The sequence below is a fragment of the Durio zibethinus genome, chromosome 5, assembly GCF_047325235.1.
Source record: "Durio zibethinus cultivar Kanyao isolate XHJ-2024 chromosome 5, ASM4732523v1, whole genome shotgun sequence".
NCBI lineage: Eukaryota > Viridiplantae > Streptophyta > Magnoliopsida > Malvales > Malvaceae > Durio > Durio zibethinus.
The window spans coordinates 5,465,473-5,479,052 of NC_143166.1; the positions used below are offsets into that span (position 1 = coordinate 5,465,473).

The 13,580-nt window shown below is 30.2% G+C and overlaps 1 protein-coding gene across 2 annotated transcripts; it reads right to left on the reverse strand.

Moving 5' to 3' along the window:
• Positions 1-1,832: 1,832 nt before the first annotated feature.
• Positions 1,833-11,089, reverse strand: LOC111282149 (uncharacterized). Of its 2 annotated transcripts, XM_022870116.2 has the most exons (8): positions 10,149-11,089; positions 9,945-10,039; positions 9,760-9,863; positions 9,534-9,634; positions 9,344-9,447; positions 3,437-3,874; positions 2,873-3,004; positions 1,833-2,266 (listed from the first exon to the last, which is right to left on the reverse strand). In XM_022870116.2, the coding sequence occupies exons 1-8, from the start codon at positions 10,389-10,391 to the stop codon at positions 2,107-2,109; spliced, it is 1,377 nt and encodes a 458-aa protein (XP_022725851.2). In that variant the 5' UTR covers positions 10,392-11,089; the 3' UTR covers positions 1,833-2,106. The 2 variants fall into 2 exon arrangements, with proteins under 2 accessions (XP_022725851.2, XP_089616888.1); XM_089760762.1 differs by lacking the exon at positions 3,437-3,874 and having other exon boundaries at positions 1,909-2,266; positions 10,149-11,027.
• Positions 11,090-13,580: the final 2,491 nt, after the last annotated feature.

Sequence of the window (13,580 nt, forward strand, 5' to 3'; positions counted from 1 at the left end):
TACAACCATCAAATGAGAATGTAAATATAGATACTATGTGAACTATCATATAGCATTTTCATTTCGGATCATATTCAGTGAATTTTTTCTTGTAATAAGTACCTATAAGTTAGCTCAAGTTTATCCAAACTTCAACTTATGAGACCGGTTACATGCTTCATAAGCAAAAACATAACCATCTACTAGTCTCAACAATTTTATAAATATCCTTTCTTGATAAAGCATCTGCTAAGAACAATCTAGGAATAATACTCTAATACAATGATGATCTCATAATTACAATCTCATTATAATTCTCTTGCAAAGCATATTTATTCTAAGAACTTTATCTATAATAAATAAGTAATACTAATTATGTGTATACAATCTCATAAATAAAAAATACATTTAATAATAATAGAAATGCATATAATGACATGTATCTTGTAGCCAATCCGATTGGTCTTAGAGTATATTACCAACATTTATGGCATGTTTGATAATTAAAATTTTATTTAAACCAAAAAAAAAAAAAAAAACTCTTGAAACCCAGTTATTAAGGTCCACTTCCCAAATAAAACGCTCAATGCCTAGAAGATTCATTTTCATTTAAAAAAAAGGTAAATTACATATAACTACCTTGTATTTTGAAATGTATTGAAAGTGACTCATGAGGTTTAAAAGTTAATACTTAACTACCTTGTAATTTATTTTATCATAATTTTTACCCAAAACTATGCCTTTTTTTTGTTTTCTTTACAAAAACCCTTTTTTTTATCTTTTATTTTTTCATTCTTCTATAAAAGTTTATTATTTTTCTCTCTAGAACTAGAAAAATGCTAAGCTCAGAGAAAAATCAATTTGATTTTGAACTAGATCATTGCACTGCAACTGAATTTGGTATTCTCTATATGCTATGTGATCTTTTTCTTGATTGATTTAATGATGTTGAAGAGGAAGAAGATGGATTGAAATGAGTACTTTTGGTTCAAAGTAAACAAGACAGTTTTTTTGGTTTGATTTGACTTGCAATTTGATGTGGTTTTTGTTTTTCAAGCTAAATTTGATTTGGGTGTTTTATTTTTTATTTATTTGACATTTTTATTGAATAATAAATTTTTTAGTTGAATTTTTAGATGTGGTTGCAGGCTTTCCTTTTTTTCTCTTTTGGATAGAGTTCGTATTAGATCATGATTGTGATTTTCTAAAGTTAAAATTTAGATGTAAGTATTTCCTTTTTTTTTTTTTTGGTATATTCTGGATGTGGGTTTTCGTTCCAATTGGGATTTTATTGGTTTTTTTAGATAAATTAAATAAGAATTTGAGTATGATTTTGGCTATCTAGATTTTTAAGAATTGGGTCTCTAATTATTCTTATAAAATTATTCATCTATTCTAATTATGAAACTTTTTTATGATATACAAGAATTTATTGGTTAAATTATTATTATCTCGTTAGTCTTGCTTTAGGTTAATAATTAGTTTTATGCTTTGGATGACGTCCTTTATGCTAGATGGAAAATCTTGATAAATTAATGTGGGATGTTAATTTGGATTAATGATTGAATAGTTGATAATGATTTTTCATTGAGTTTAAATTTTTTTTTAGATTTAGAGAAAGAAAAAGAGAATTTTTGAAGAAAAAAGAAAAAAAATAAAAGAGAAAGTTTTAAAAAGAAAATACAAAAACGATTTTGGACAAAAAAACAATAAAATAAATCGTATAATAATTAAATATCAACTTTTAAATCTCAAGAATCACTCTCAATTCACGTGATTTTATATAATTTTCTTTAAAGAGTTTGGCCGAACAGAAAAGAAGCAAAACACATAAAAACATAATGACATGAAAATGTCACTTCCAAAATGCATGTAAATTTAGTGAGATAAAACATTGATATAAAGACAATGCTTGTTATGTCCCTCACATAACAACAACCTAGTGAATTAGTACTAGGAAATATGGAAATGAAAATGAAATATTACATTTATAGGAGGTCAAAAGAGGGTAAAAAGGAGTGAAAAATGAAATAGACGAGAAGAGAAATTGTGGGGTGAAACATAATGAGAGCTGCTACAAATCAGTAGTAGACTTGCAGCAGGTGTGTGAGAATAACAGGTGCTAAACTATTTCGGAGTTTGATTGCGTATGGTTTGTAAAGTCTCCCTGACAATATGTTTTCTGCAACGCTCAAAAATGCTGTCATATATCAGATCAAATTGAACGCCTGCTCTTTCCCTATTCAGAATGAACAACATGTGATCTGCCTCTATAATCTTGTAATACCTGCAATGGTCAATGAAATCCTAAGTCAGCTCAGAGAAGCAGAGATGTATTTTCAGTGCAAATGCAAAGCCATTATCAACATAATACTTTTGCAATTCTTTTTAATGCTGCCTGTAGAATTTCTACATTAATCAGATGGTTTTCTTCAAAAGGATTGTCTAAAGATAAAATTGGTGGTCCTATCTTAATATGGATTCACATGTTTGTTTGCATTTTTCTTCATTATTTTGTTTAACACTAGCAATAAAGAACAATCATTCCGAATTCAAGACAGAGTTACAAAAAGCCAATGTCAAAATAGTAACCAATAAGTTCACCAAGCGTTTCATAAGACTGGACATTGATAATTGGCAATGGTAAGATTAGGTAAGAATTTGTTTGGTAATGCCTTCGTTGCATAAACAGTTTGTCGAAAGAAATTACTAGAATTAAACCCATATGCTTGATAAACAAGTGGTCTGAGCAAAGTTTAAAAATCAATTCAGTCATCCCCAAAAGCAGTTGTTAAAATAATCATCTTATAATTGAAATTTATAAGCAAACTCATCATTACCATTTTATTAGTAATTCAAATATGTCAATGATAGTGGAGATGGTATTACTAACCATATCCCCGGCTGCAAGGGTTGGCAGTCGTAATCATTCACAACAAAACGGCTTGGGTGTTCAATTGGGAGCTGAGGGTAAGTCATGGATATTGTGTTGATAGCTCCATCATTGTCCCGCCAATCTTCGTCCCTGCAAATAATTTTTTTGGAAGGCATCAGTAGGATGTGACTATTCAAATTAAAAGTTCCCAAAACTTCCACAATCATACCATTTTTCAAAAATTTATTTGAAAGGCCATAATTTCAAATGAGTATGAAAATTCTAATTTCTAAAAATTTGAAATATAGATTATAAATATGCAATCCACAGAGGAAAGCCAACATTTTGAAAGTTGAGAGATTTAGCACAGTATTCTTGGTGGTATCGTAACAATTTTTTAAGGCAAGTTGCTGTTTGGTCGGTCCAGGTACCTATGTCTAATAAAACTAAGAATTTATTCAGGATCCTCTTCAAAAATATTAAGATAATATCGAACCTAGGAAACCTTGAACAATCAAATGGAAGCAACCAAAGAATTTATATATGAAGTCGATGTAACAATATGTGCTGTTTGGAGCACACCTGTAGCCTTTAAAAGGGGGAGAAACATCCGGAGGATGACGCCACTGGCTGATCTGTAATACTCGTATAAAAAGCATGGGGTGTACACAAAGAATGCCAGAAGGAAGTGTGACACCCAGGATCTTCCTTGTACATTTGGTAGCGTAGCTGAAATAGAATGTGTTGGGGAAGGTTTGTAGATGGCAGTTCAGACTTATTGACCCTTGAATTGTAAGATCAGGAAAGATCCAGTCTCCAGTAGCAATCGGCCCTGCATTCCCCAAGAGGCAGTCAACAAGACCCCTAAGACCCACTTTTTTCCATGACATGTTAAAGTGTTCGAAACCCAAACTGTAGTATGCCTTTAGCCAGCGGATATCCAACCAATCATAAATTATAATTGCTAAGCGGACCAGCTGCGCTAGACTTAATGGTTTTATCGTTCTCCCATCTTCTGGCCTGAATTCGATTGAAATCACAGCAACCAAGAATCAGAAACTTTTGAAATGGCTGAGTTGACGAAAGTCGAAAGCAGATGGCATGAATTAACAATAGCAAAGTAATTAAGCATCATGGAAAAGAAATACAGCTTTGAATTCACAATGAGTTATCACCGGGACGCTGCTATTATTTTAAACTCTTTGTATATTTAGATGCTCAATTTTATTTGAGATCTTTTTAATATTATTAGGTCTGAAATCACATTTTAAATTTGGGTTTTAAAAATCATTTTTAAGCTTAAATTTAAAAGTTCAAAAGCATTTTTTATTTTTATTTATTTTAAAAAATAAACATAAAATTTGATTTTTTTAAAAGAAATTATAATTTTATTTAGATTTAAAATTTTAAAATTGAGTTTAATTCTAGTAATTCTTGATAATCAAATTTCCATAAGAAAGAAAAGAACAATTATCAAGTAATACAAAACTTTGAGCTTTGAGGAAGAAGTTTCAAGCAAAGGTGAAGAAGGAAAAATCAATAAGCAATTAGAAAAGGAGATCATAAGAACAATCGACAATTCAATAAGATAACAAACAATTAAGCAATCAACAATAATTAAAAAAAATCAAAAAGTTAAAAAAGAAAAAAAGTATACACTAAAATTAAAGCAAACAAAGTCTAAGTAAAAATTTTCTTGGCAATATGCTTTATTTCAAGTTTGTCCAATAACATTGGTTAGGTATTTATTTTTATTTTTATTTATTCTGATGTTATATTTGTTTATTATCTAATGTAGCTTAGGATAAAAATTTGTGAAATAATTTTTTTATAAAATTATTTTGTTTTGCTATTTTTTTATATATTTTTTCTATATTTATTTATTTTGATTTTATTTTTTTATCTATTGATTTATTGATTTAATTAATAAAAATAAAAAATTAAATTGAATTTTTAAAAAAAATATAAATATTTTATTTTATAATTAAAAACTTGTAAAATTTTTATCATTATTTAAAATTAATATTTTATAAATAAATAAAAAGGAATAAATTAGTTTATTTGTCATAAGATATTTAATAAATTCCATGACGAAATTTTTTAAAGTAAACAACTAGTTTATTTTAAATACTCTTAAATTGAGGAAAAAAATTTTTGGTGAAAATTTAAAGTTTTTTTAATATTTAAATATCAAAATTAATAAAAATAAAAAATAAAAATCATTAGAATTAAGTCTTAGATAAGATAACATAGAATTAATTTGATATCAATTTTGAGTATTGTGAGGTGCTAAAACCTTTTTTACATATAATTAACTCCCTAACCTAATTATATTGATATAAACCAAAATCTATTCTTTTTAAAAATCTTTAATTAAATTTAGGACAATCTTAAGGGGGTGTTTGGTTCACGAAATTATAAATTTCGAGGAAAAGTATGATCCCCGAGAAAGTGCGATACCTAGAGTTTTTTGTTATTTTCAGAGTATCCTGTATTCAGATTCACTCGTTTAGTTGGAGAGAATTCACATATATTAAATCTTTAATAATTACTATAATCTCGTTGATATATATGAGGGTTGTTAATCATTTAAAAAATATAAAAAATTATTTAAGGCATTTTTGGTCTAAAAACACCTTAAATAATCCTCTTTAAAATGTATCAGTGAATTTTTTAAAGTGCTTTTAAACCAAAAATGCGTTAAATAATACCTTTTAATTTTTTTATTTGGCTTATTTAAGGTGCCAAAAATGTCTTAAATAATCCATTTTAAAATGTATCAGTGAATTTTTTAAGGCATTTTTATTCTAAAAACGCTTTAAATAATGCCTTTCAAAAAATTAAAGGAGATTATTTAAGGCATTTTTTGTTATTTAAGATATTTTTGGTAAAAAAACGCTTTAAATAATCCATTTTATTACTTATAAGATTTAAGAGATAAAATATAAAAACATTGAAATAGCTCAGTCGGTTAAAGCATATAATTATTAACCATAAGGTCATAGGTTCAATCTCTCATTCTAGTGTTTTAAAAGTTTTTCGATACCAAATCAGGTAGTTTCACACAGAGGACACGAAGAGAGCGTTGCAAGATCAAGTGGGGGAAAATGTAATGCCTAGGAGGACGCATTAGGCGCTGAGGACCACACCCTAACTGCCAAGGCTTGAGTAGCAAAGCTAGAGGCGACGGTTCACACAATAATCATGGTAAAAGCATCCTGACTGCCCGCTTGACAGTCAAGCCTGCCTGTAGCACTAAGAGCTAAAAATAACGCCCAAACGGTCAAGGCTTAAGCACCAAGGACAAAGGCAAGCGTTTATGCAATAATCATGGTAAAAACATCTGGATTGCTCGCCCAACAATCAGGCCTACCTGTAACACCGAAACCAAGCCCATAATATTCTCGCACCATACTTAGGTGGGCCCAGGGGAGTGAGGCTAAACCAAAACCATTTAGAAGCCTAGGATCTGTAGCACATAGAAAGGGACCTAGTGAATCTTTAGAATTAGGATGTAATCTTTATTTTTGAATTTGAAATTATAATCCCTTAATATTATGACCATACCAAAGCTGGGGCCTCAACTATAAATAGAGGACCGCCCTTCCTTCATTTGTATTCAATCACCACTGAGTAATATACAGAGCATTTCAACATTCCCTTGTATTCTTAGTTTGCATATTCTGGCTTTTGGTGTTTGTTTTGTGCTCACACACTTGTTTATAGGTTAACTTAGGCATTCACAATCAATTCCCAATCTAAGCCAACATAGAATTTGGCTTAAGACCAAAGCTCATGACAGTTGGTATCAGAGCAAGTTCTACTTGACGGTTGTGTTCGGGTCGCATTAAGGCATTCGAGGAAATAACATTTCAGAGCGATATTGCTTGCCAACAACCAAAAGCTCAGGAGCAAGGCTGCAAAAGGGGTAAGACAACTAGTTCGAGGGACATTTTGTTTACCATGAACAGGCAGGTGTCTAAGGTGGAGGTGATAATGGCTGATGTGAAAAAGAAGCTTAACGAAATGGAGACTCACATGGAGGATTTGGACTCCATGGAGGAGGTGCTCAAAGGTGAGATGCAAGTTGCTCTAAGTCAGACCATCGACTTCTTCACCCAACAGAATAAGGCCTTGGAAGCCCTGGGGAAGACCATGCGTAAGGAGATGAAAGAGATCAAGTGAGAGCTTACTGCTTGCAAAATAACCATTGGGAATGGCGTGATCGCTGGAGTGCTTAAGGCTCATGTGAATGTCCTCAAGCTTAAAGAGTTCAAAGGGAACAGGGCTGCCAAGGAAATGAACAACTTTCTATGAGGAATGGACCCATAGTTTTAGGTCATGAGCATGCAGAATGATACTACTGAGGTAAGACTGCTTCGATGCATCTTACTGATGTTGCCTTAGTGTAATGGAGGTAAAAGTGCAATGAGGTGAGGTGTGATGGTACCTTAATTAAAACCTGGGAAGAGTTCTAAAAAAAATTCATGGAGCAATTCTACCCCAAGCCAATGATGAAATGCGTGCAAAATTGCATTGGCTTACTTAACAAGGTGAGATAAAGGATTATATCCAAAAGTTCTCTAAATTGATATTGCAGATTTTAGATTCGAGCGAGATCGATGGTTTTTTCACCTTCATAGATAGACTTAAGCCATGGGTGAAACACGAGCTACAAAGAAGAAGAGTTCGTGATCTAGCCAAAGCCATGAGCGCCGCTGAATCCTTGGTGGAGTTTAAGCCACATAACAAGTTCGAGTCTTTCAAGCCCAAAAGGAAGGGCAAGGGCAAGAGAGATAAAAAATGACACTCCAAAGGTGGAGACTGTAATTGGCAAGCCAAAGATAAAGACCGAGATCGTTCAGCCAAGGATGGTCAAGGGAAGCCACCAACAAAGAAATGGAAGGCAAAGAGAGATCAGGAGTCGAACACTTGCTTTTTGTGTAAAAAGCCACATGTAGCACAAAATTACCCCAAGAAAGGCAATTTGGATGCTATAAACAAAAGGTCAGATAATGAGCCAAAAAAGGAGACTACAAAGCTTGGCTCAATTATGCTCAATGTAGTCAAAGGTAAAAGAAGTCGCAAGTCAAAGGGACTAAGGTATGTGGATCTATTGGTTACGGGCAAGAAAGTGAGCGCTCTAGTGGACACAAAAGCTTCACATTTGTTCATATTTGGTGATGAAGCCCAAAAACTTGACCTGAAAGTGCACAACAGGATTGGTACCATCAAGACAGTCAACTCTAAAGATGTCTTAACAATTGGAGTGGCACATGGGATAGAGCTACAACTTAGAGATTGGAAGGACAAGGAGACCATTGAGGTAACACCTTTAGATGATTATGAGTTTATGGTCGGTTTAGATTTCCTTGATCAGATTAACGCCCTTCTTGACCTTATGATTAACAGTCATATACTCTAACTAACTGAGTTACTCAAGTATTTTTATATTTTATTTTTTAAATCTTATAAGTACTGAAAGAAATTATTTAAGGCTTTTTTATCCGAAAACGCTTTAAATAAGCCTTTTCAAAATTGAAGGTTATTATTTAAGGCATTTTTAAACTAAAAATATCTTTAAAAATCTGCTAATAATTTTAAAGGGAACTATTTAAGATGTTTTTGTCTAAAAATATCTTAAATAAGCTAAATAAAAAAAATTGAAGAGTATTATTTAAGGCATTTTTATTTCTGCTAATAATTTTAAAAGGAACTATTTAAGATGTTTTTGTTTAAAAATATCTTAAATAAGCTAAATAAAAAAAATTGAAGAGTATTATTTAAGGCATTTTTATTCTAAAAATGCCTTAAAAAATTTGCTGATACATTTTAAAAGAGATTATTTAAGGCGTTTTTGTACAAAAACACCTTAAATAAGGGATTAAATCTCTCCTTAAAAAAATAAAAATGTATTATTTAAGGTATTTTTGGTCCAAAAATGCCTTAAATAAAAGATTATTTAAGATATTTTTAGTCTAAAAATTCCTTAAATAATCCCCTTCAAAAAATCAAAAAGGTAATGACTATTTCATAATTTTTTATTTAGGTCAAATTTGAAAATAGCACTACTTCTCCCCCTCTTAAAATCCTGGAATCTCACAAGAAGAAGTGGGTTTTTGATTCTGAGACCTTGGGTACTGTTGAAAATCTATCAATTTTCCCCGAAATCTAATTATCCTAAACAAAATATTGGATTCAAATATCCAACAGTAAAATTTCGAGGGAAAATGTATGGATTCCCCCGAAACAAACACCCCCTAAAAGGAATAAATTCCCATAAGTTATCAATCTCGACTAGATAAAAAAAATAAGTAACGACATGATTTTTTTTATCTAATGAGAAAGTTGTTGGACTTGAACGCTATGACGGTATCATTCAATCACAAAATCTGGAATAGTAAAATTTACTATACTTAATATACATGACATAATTCCGCTTCAATTAAAGATTTCAAGCCAAAGAAGATGAGTATAAAGGGAACTTACAGCATTCCGTCTAAATAAATTCTTGTAGTCCCATTGAATGCCCCGGATAAGGCTGTTATGCTTAATACCCAGTTCTCAGAAGTATTCTCATACCCCTTGAATGCCTGGGAAAATAATCATATATCAGGACTCAGGAGGAGAAAAAAGTCCATAAGAGATGATTCTTCACATGAATGGGAAATGGACTAACCTTATCAGCAAGCATCTGCTGCAAGACACGCACAACCTGAGCACCAGCTGAATGGCCAACAAAGTGAACAGGGTGATCTTCATCCCATTCTGGGTAATGCCCTGCATCCCAACGTCACAGTGAATAAATTAAACACTTAATCAGGCCAACCAAGTGGGTGATTTTGTTCAAATAAAACAGAGAAACAGCAATTATAGTCAATAAAAGCTAGGAAATTTCTGCTTACCCTTTTCATAAATTCGTCCAAACTGTGAGTGCCCACAAGCTTTGCTGTGTTCTTCATCATAATCAACTTGCCCTCCTTTCAAATAATAGAATAATACACGAGCCCTGAAACCAACCAAATCCCTCTCAAAATTCCCATATAAAGATACAAAATCAAAACTAAATGGCAAGCTATAAGCAGCCTACCTATCGTAGATGCTGGTCAGAGATCCCAAATCAGGCACAAGAACCCTCTCATCTTTCTTCTCTGCCCCTGCAAAGTATGATATACCTCCCAATCTCTGCCACCAACAGGTAAAAAATCCAGATTAAAACTAAAAACCCAAATTAATGAATATAAATATAAATAAATAAATATATATATGTATATTGAAGGGAAAATAAACTTACTCCGCCAAATCCAAAAATGCCATGAACCAATACAATAGGAGGCAGATCATCGACATTGGTCCCACTAGGATCTTCTCTTTTCACCTCTATACTTGCATTAGGCTTAAAAAACCATTCATTCAGAGCCTGAGAAAGGTCACCAGCCACAACCGTGCTAACTATGCAAAACGCATATAGCACATGCACAATTGCGCTAATAAACAGCTCTGCTAATTGCAAAGCAAATATCCACCATCTTATCATATTCTCAAACTCACCCGAAAAACAAAAAAAGAAAAATTCTAACACAGAGCCTCCTTCTTCGTCTTCTTCAAACCCAAAAAGAAAAAGAGAAGGATTTGCTCTGCCCCCGCATAAGATAATAAAAAGGCTAAAACCCTCATATAATATGCTACTATTCTACTATCATAGAAGGGGGAGATGACACGGGTGTTTTCTCTTCTGACTATAACTTTCTTGCTGGTTTCAAACTTTGAAAATGGTTTTCCACTAAGTTCCTCATTTTCCAAAAATACATCGCGACCATTGGAAAGACTTACCATTCATTCATTCCCTTTGTCTTTTTCAACAGGTCGGTGGACCGGAAATGAAATTTTTTGTTTGGGTTGTTGGCCATGCAATGTGACCCACAGTCAAAAGGTAACTGCCCCCTTCGCCACGGTCTCAAATTTCTACATAATCTATTTTTCAAGTATGCAGAACCCACTAAAAATCCAAAATTTTGAGCATCTGTAAAACACCCAAAATTTTTATCGATGGATGGTTAGGTAAAAATAATAAAAAGAATGAATTTTAGATAAAAGATTATTGGGTTGAGGTGTAGAAGAGCTGGAAGGTTCCGATGAAGCCAAACTTCCAACTACCAACTTTCATGCCCTCATCCTTTGATTCATCAGAGCAACTACAACTTTCAAACAATTTAAGGAGAAAAAATGGTTTTCTTTTCCAATACAGAGACAGTCAATCTTTTAAGAATTTGAGAAGTCAGAAATTTTAAATGGATAATGATATATTACGGGATGACTTAGAACCTTGATGATTTTAGGTCTAAGTGGAAGCCATTGCCAAGACGGTACGCTAACTTCAATGGGTCAAACTCTGGCTTTAGAAATTAAAAAAAAAATAGTCAAACTTTGGCTTTTGAAATAAAGAGTCAAGCGTTCTAGACGTGGAAAAATATTAATCGGTGTCTAATTTCATTTCATTCACTAAGATGAAATTTAAATATATATAATGATTTATTTTTAAAATTTAATAAAAATATACATTTAAATATAAAAAATTTAAATAATATTTTAATTGTTTTATATAATATTTATAAACCTTCATTAACCAAATATTGAATTTAGAGTAAATTTTACTGTTATTAGTCAATCTTTTGGATTTTTTTCATGAAGTTACTGCACTTCAATTTATTTCATTTAAATCATTAAAATTTATTAAATATCCCAAATTCAATCACTAACAAATTTTATCCAAACAACTGCTAAAAATATATGTGATTATCACATAAACTACCACAATAACATCCCCATGAGCTTAGTGACTTAGTGAGATAAGTTGTCAAAATTCAATGACTGCTTGTAAAATTTAGTTTGGATTTACTAGCATGAGAAAATATTATTTTTATTACTTAAAAAGTAAAAAAAAAATTTTAACTACTTTATCAAAAGATAAATAATGCTCTTTTAATCTAGGATATGATTGAAATTTAATGTCTTAAATTAAATAAAAATAACTAAAATTAATTAAAAAAATAAAAATAATTTAACTAAATATTACTCTTAAATTTAATTAAAAATATATTAGTCAATTATTTTTATATAAAAGGGTATTCACGTGTTAATGACAGCCAGGGATTTATTCTTTTATCAGTGGAGAGAGAATCGCGTAAGAAATGTCCAAAACTTTGATGATGTCATTATAGGGTAGAATAGAAAATGCCATTCGTTGTACATTGCCAAACAAGGTTCTTTTCCAACAGCAAGATCTTGTTGTTCCTGAATCATCATCTTTAAACGTAACCTTTTTTTTTAATTGATATATATTTCGGGGATTGTATACAACATATCTGTCGTTTGATCGTTTTATTTCTTTGTTTTTTAATGAATTTCCTTGTCACCAACGGCAATAAAAAACTTTACTTAATGATGTTTTAGTTTAAATAAATTAAATTATAAAAACAATAATTTTAATATAATAATATTAAAAAATTAAAATTTTTATATACAATCATAGTTAAAAATTTTAAATTATTCTAGATGCAATTTTATATTTTTAAAGCTTGTTAATTTTATTATTATTACTTTTGAATATATATTTTGAATATATATTATTTAATTATTGATTTTCCATTCAATTACATAAATGAATTTTCAAAATATTTACTTTTAAAAATATTTTCTTCATTATTATTATAATAATAATAGATAAAATCAATACTAATTTTAACAATAAATAAATTAAATTAATAAAAATTCATTAAATTTTATTTAAAGCGTACGTAATTTTAAAATTCTTTTATCCTTGAACCTAACCCATTCTGCCACTTGTCGTAAAAAAGTTTAGTATTATTTTATTATGGCCTTTAACAAATTGCACTAGCACGTGATACTGACGGGGAAAGGATTGGTACAAGTTCCCATGTGCGCAGATCTTATCAATTCTCGTGTTTATAATAATTTTTTAGCTTCACGCTTGAAATTATATACTATTCCGGTTTTTTACAAGTTAATTTGTTCACACTTTTACTTTTATTTAATTACAGAAGATGATAAACTGTTGATTTTAAAATCTGTTGTAGTTATCCATGATGGTGCTGATTAGCTAAAGACCTACAGAGATAGAGATGATTAGTGGCACAAAATCTTTATTATTATGGAGTACTCTTTGATTAAAGACATACTTAAGTTGATATAATGAAAATTTTAAATTTAAATTCTATTCAAAATCTATAGTTTGAAACTTAAATTGAGTTAGATTGTATTTTAATTCTTTAGTTCAAATATGAGATAGAAGTCAAATTATTTAAACTCTTTTAATTAAATTTATTTATCAAATAAATGAGTTCGATTTTCATATTCAATTATTTAAATTTAAATTTAAATTAATATATATAAAAGTTAAATAATAATATATTAATTAAATAATTAAAATATAAAAATTTAATTAAGCTCATGAGATATTTAATTTGATATTAAAATATTTGAATTCAACTTATTTGATAAATTAAATTATTTAAACTAAATTAAATAATAATATAATGAAATTTAAATTTTATCCAAATTAAATCTAAATAATTTATACACATAAATATATAATTTATACCTTATTTCTCACAATGAAATTAGTATATTGTAAAAGAATAGAGAGAATTCAATAACCAAAGATAATAAAAATAAAAGGGACGAATCAATATGGGAACATGATTAG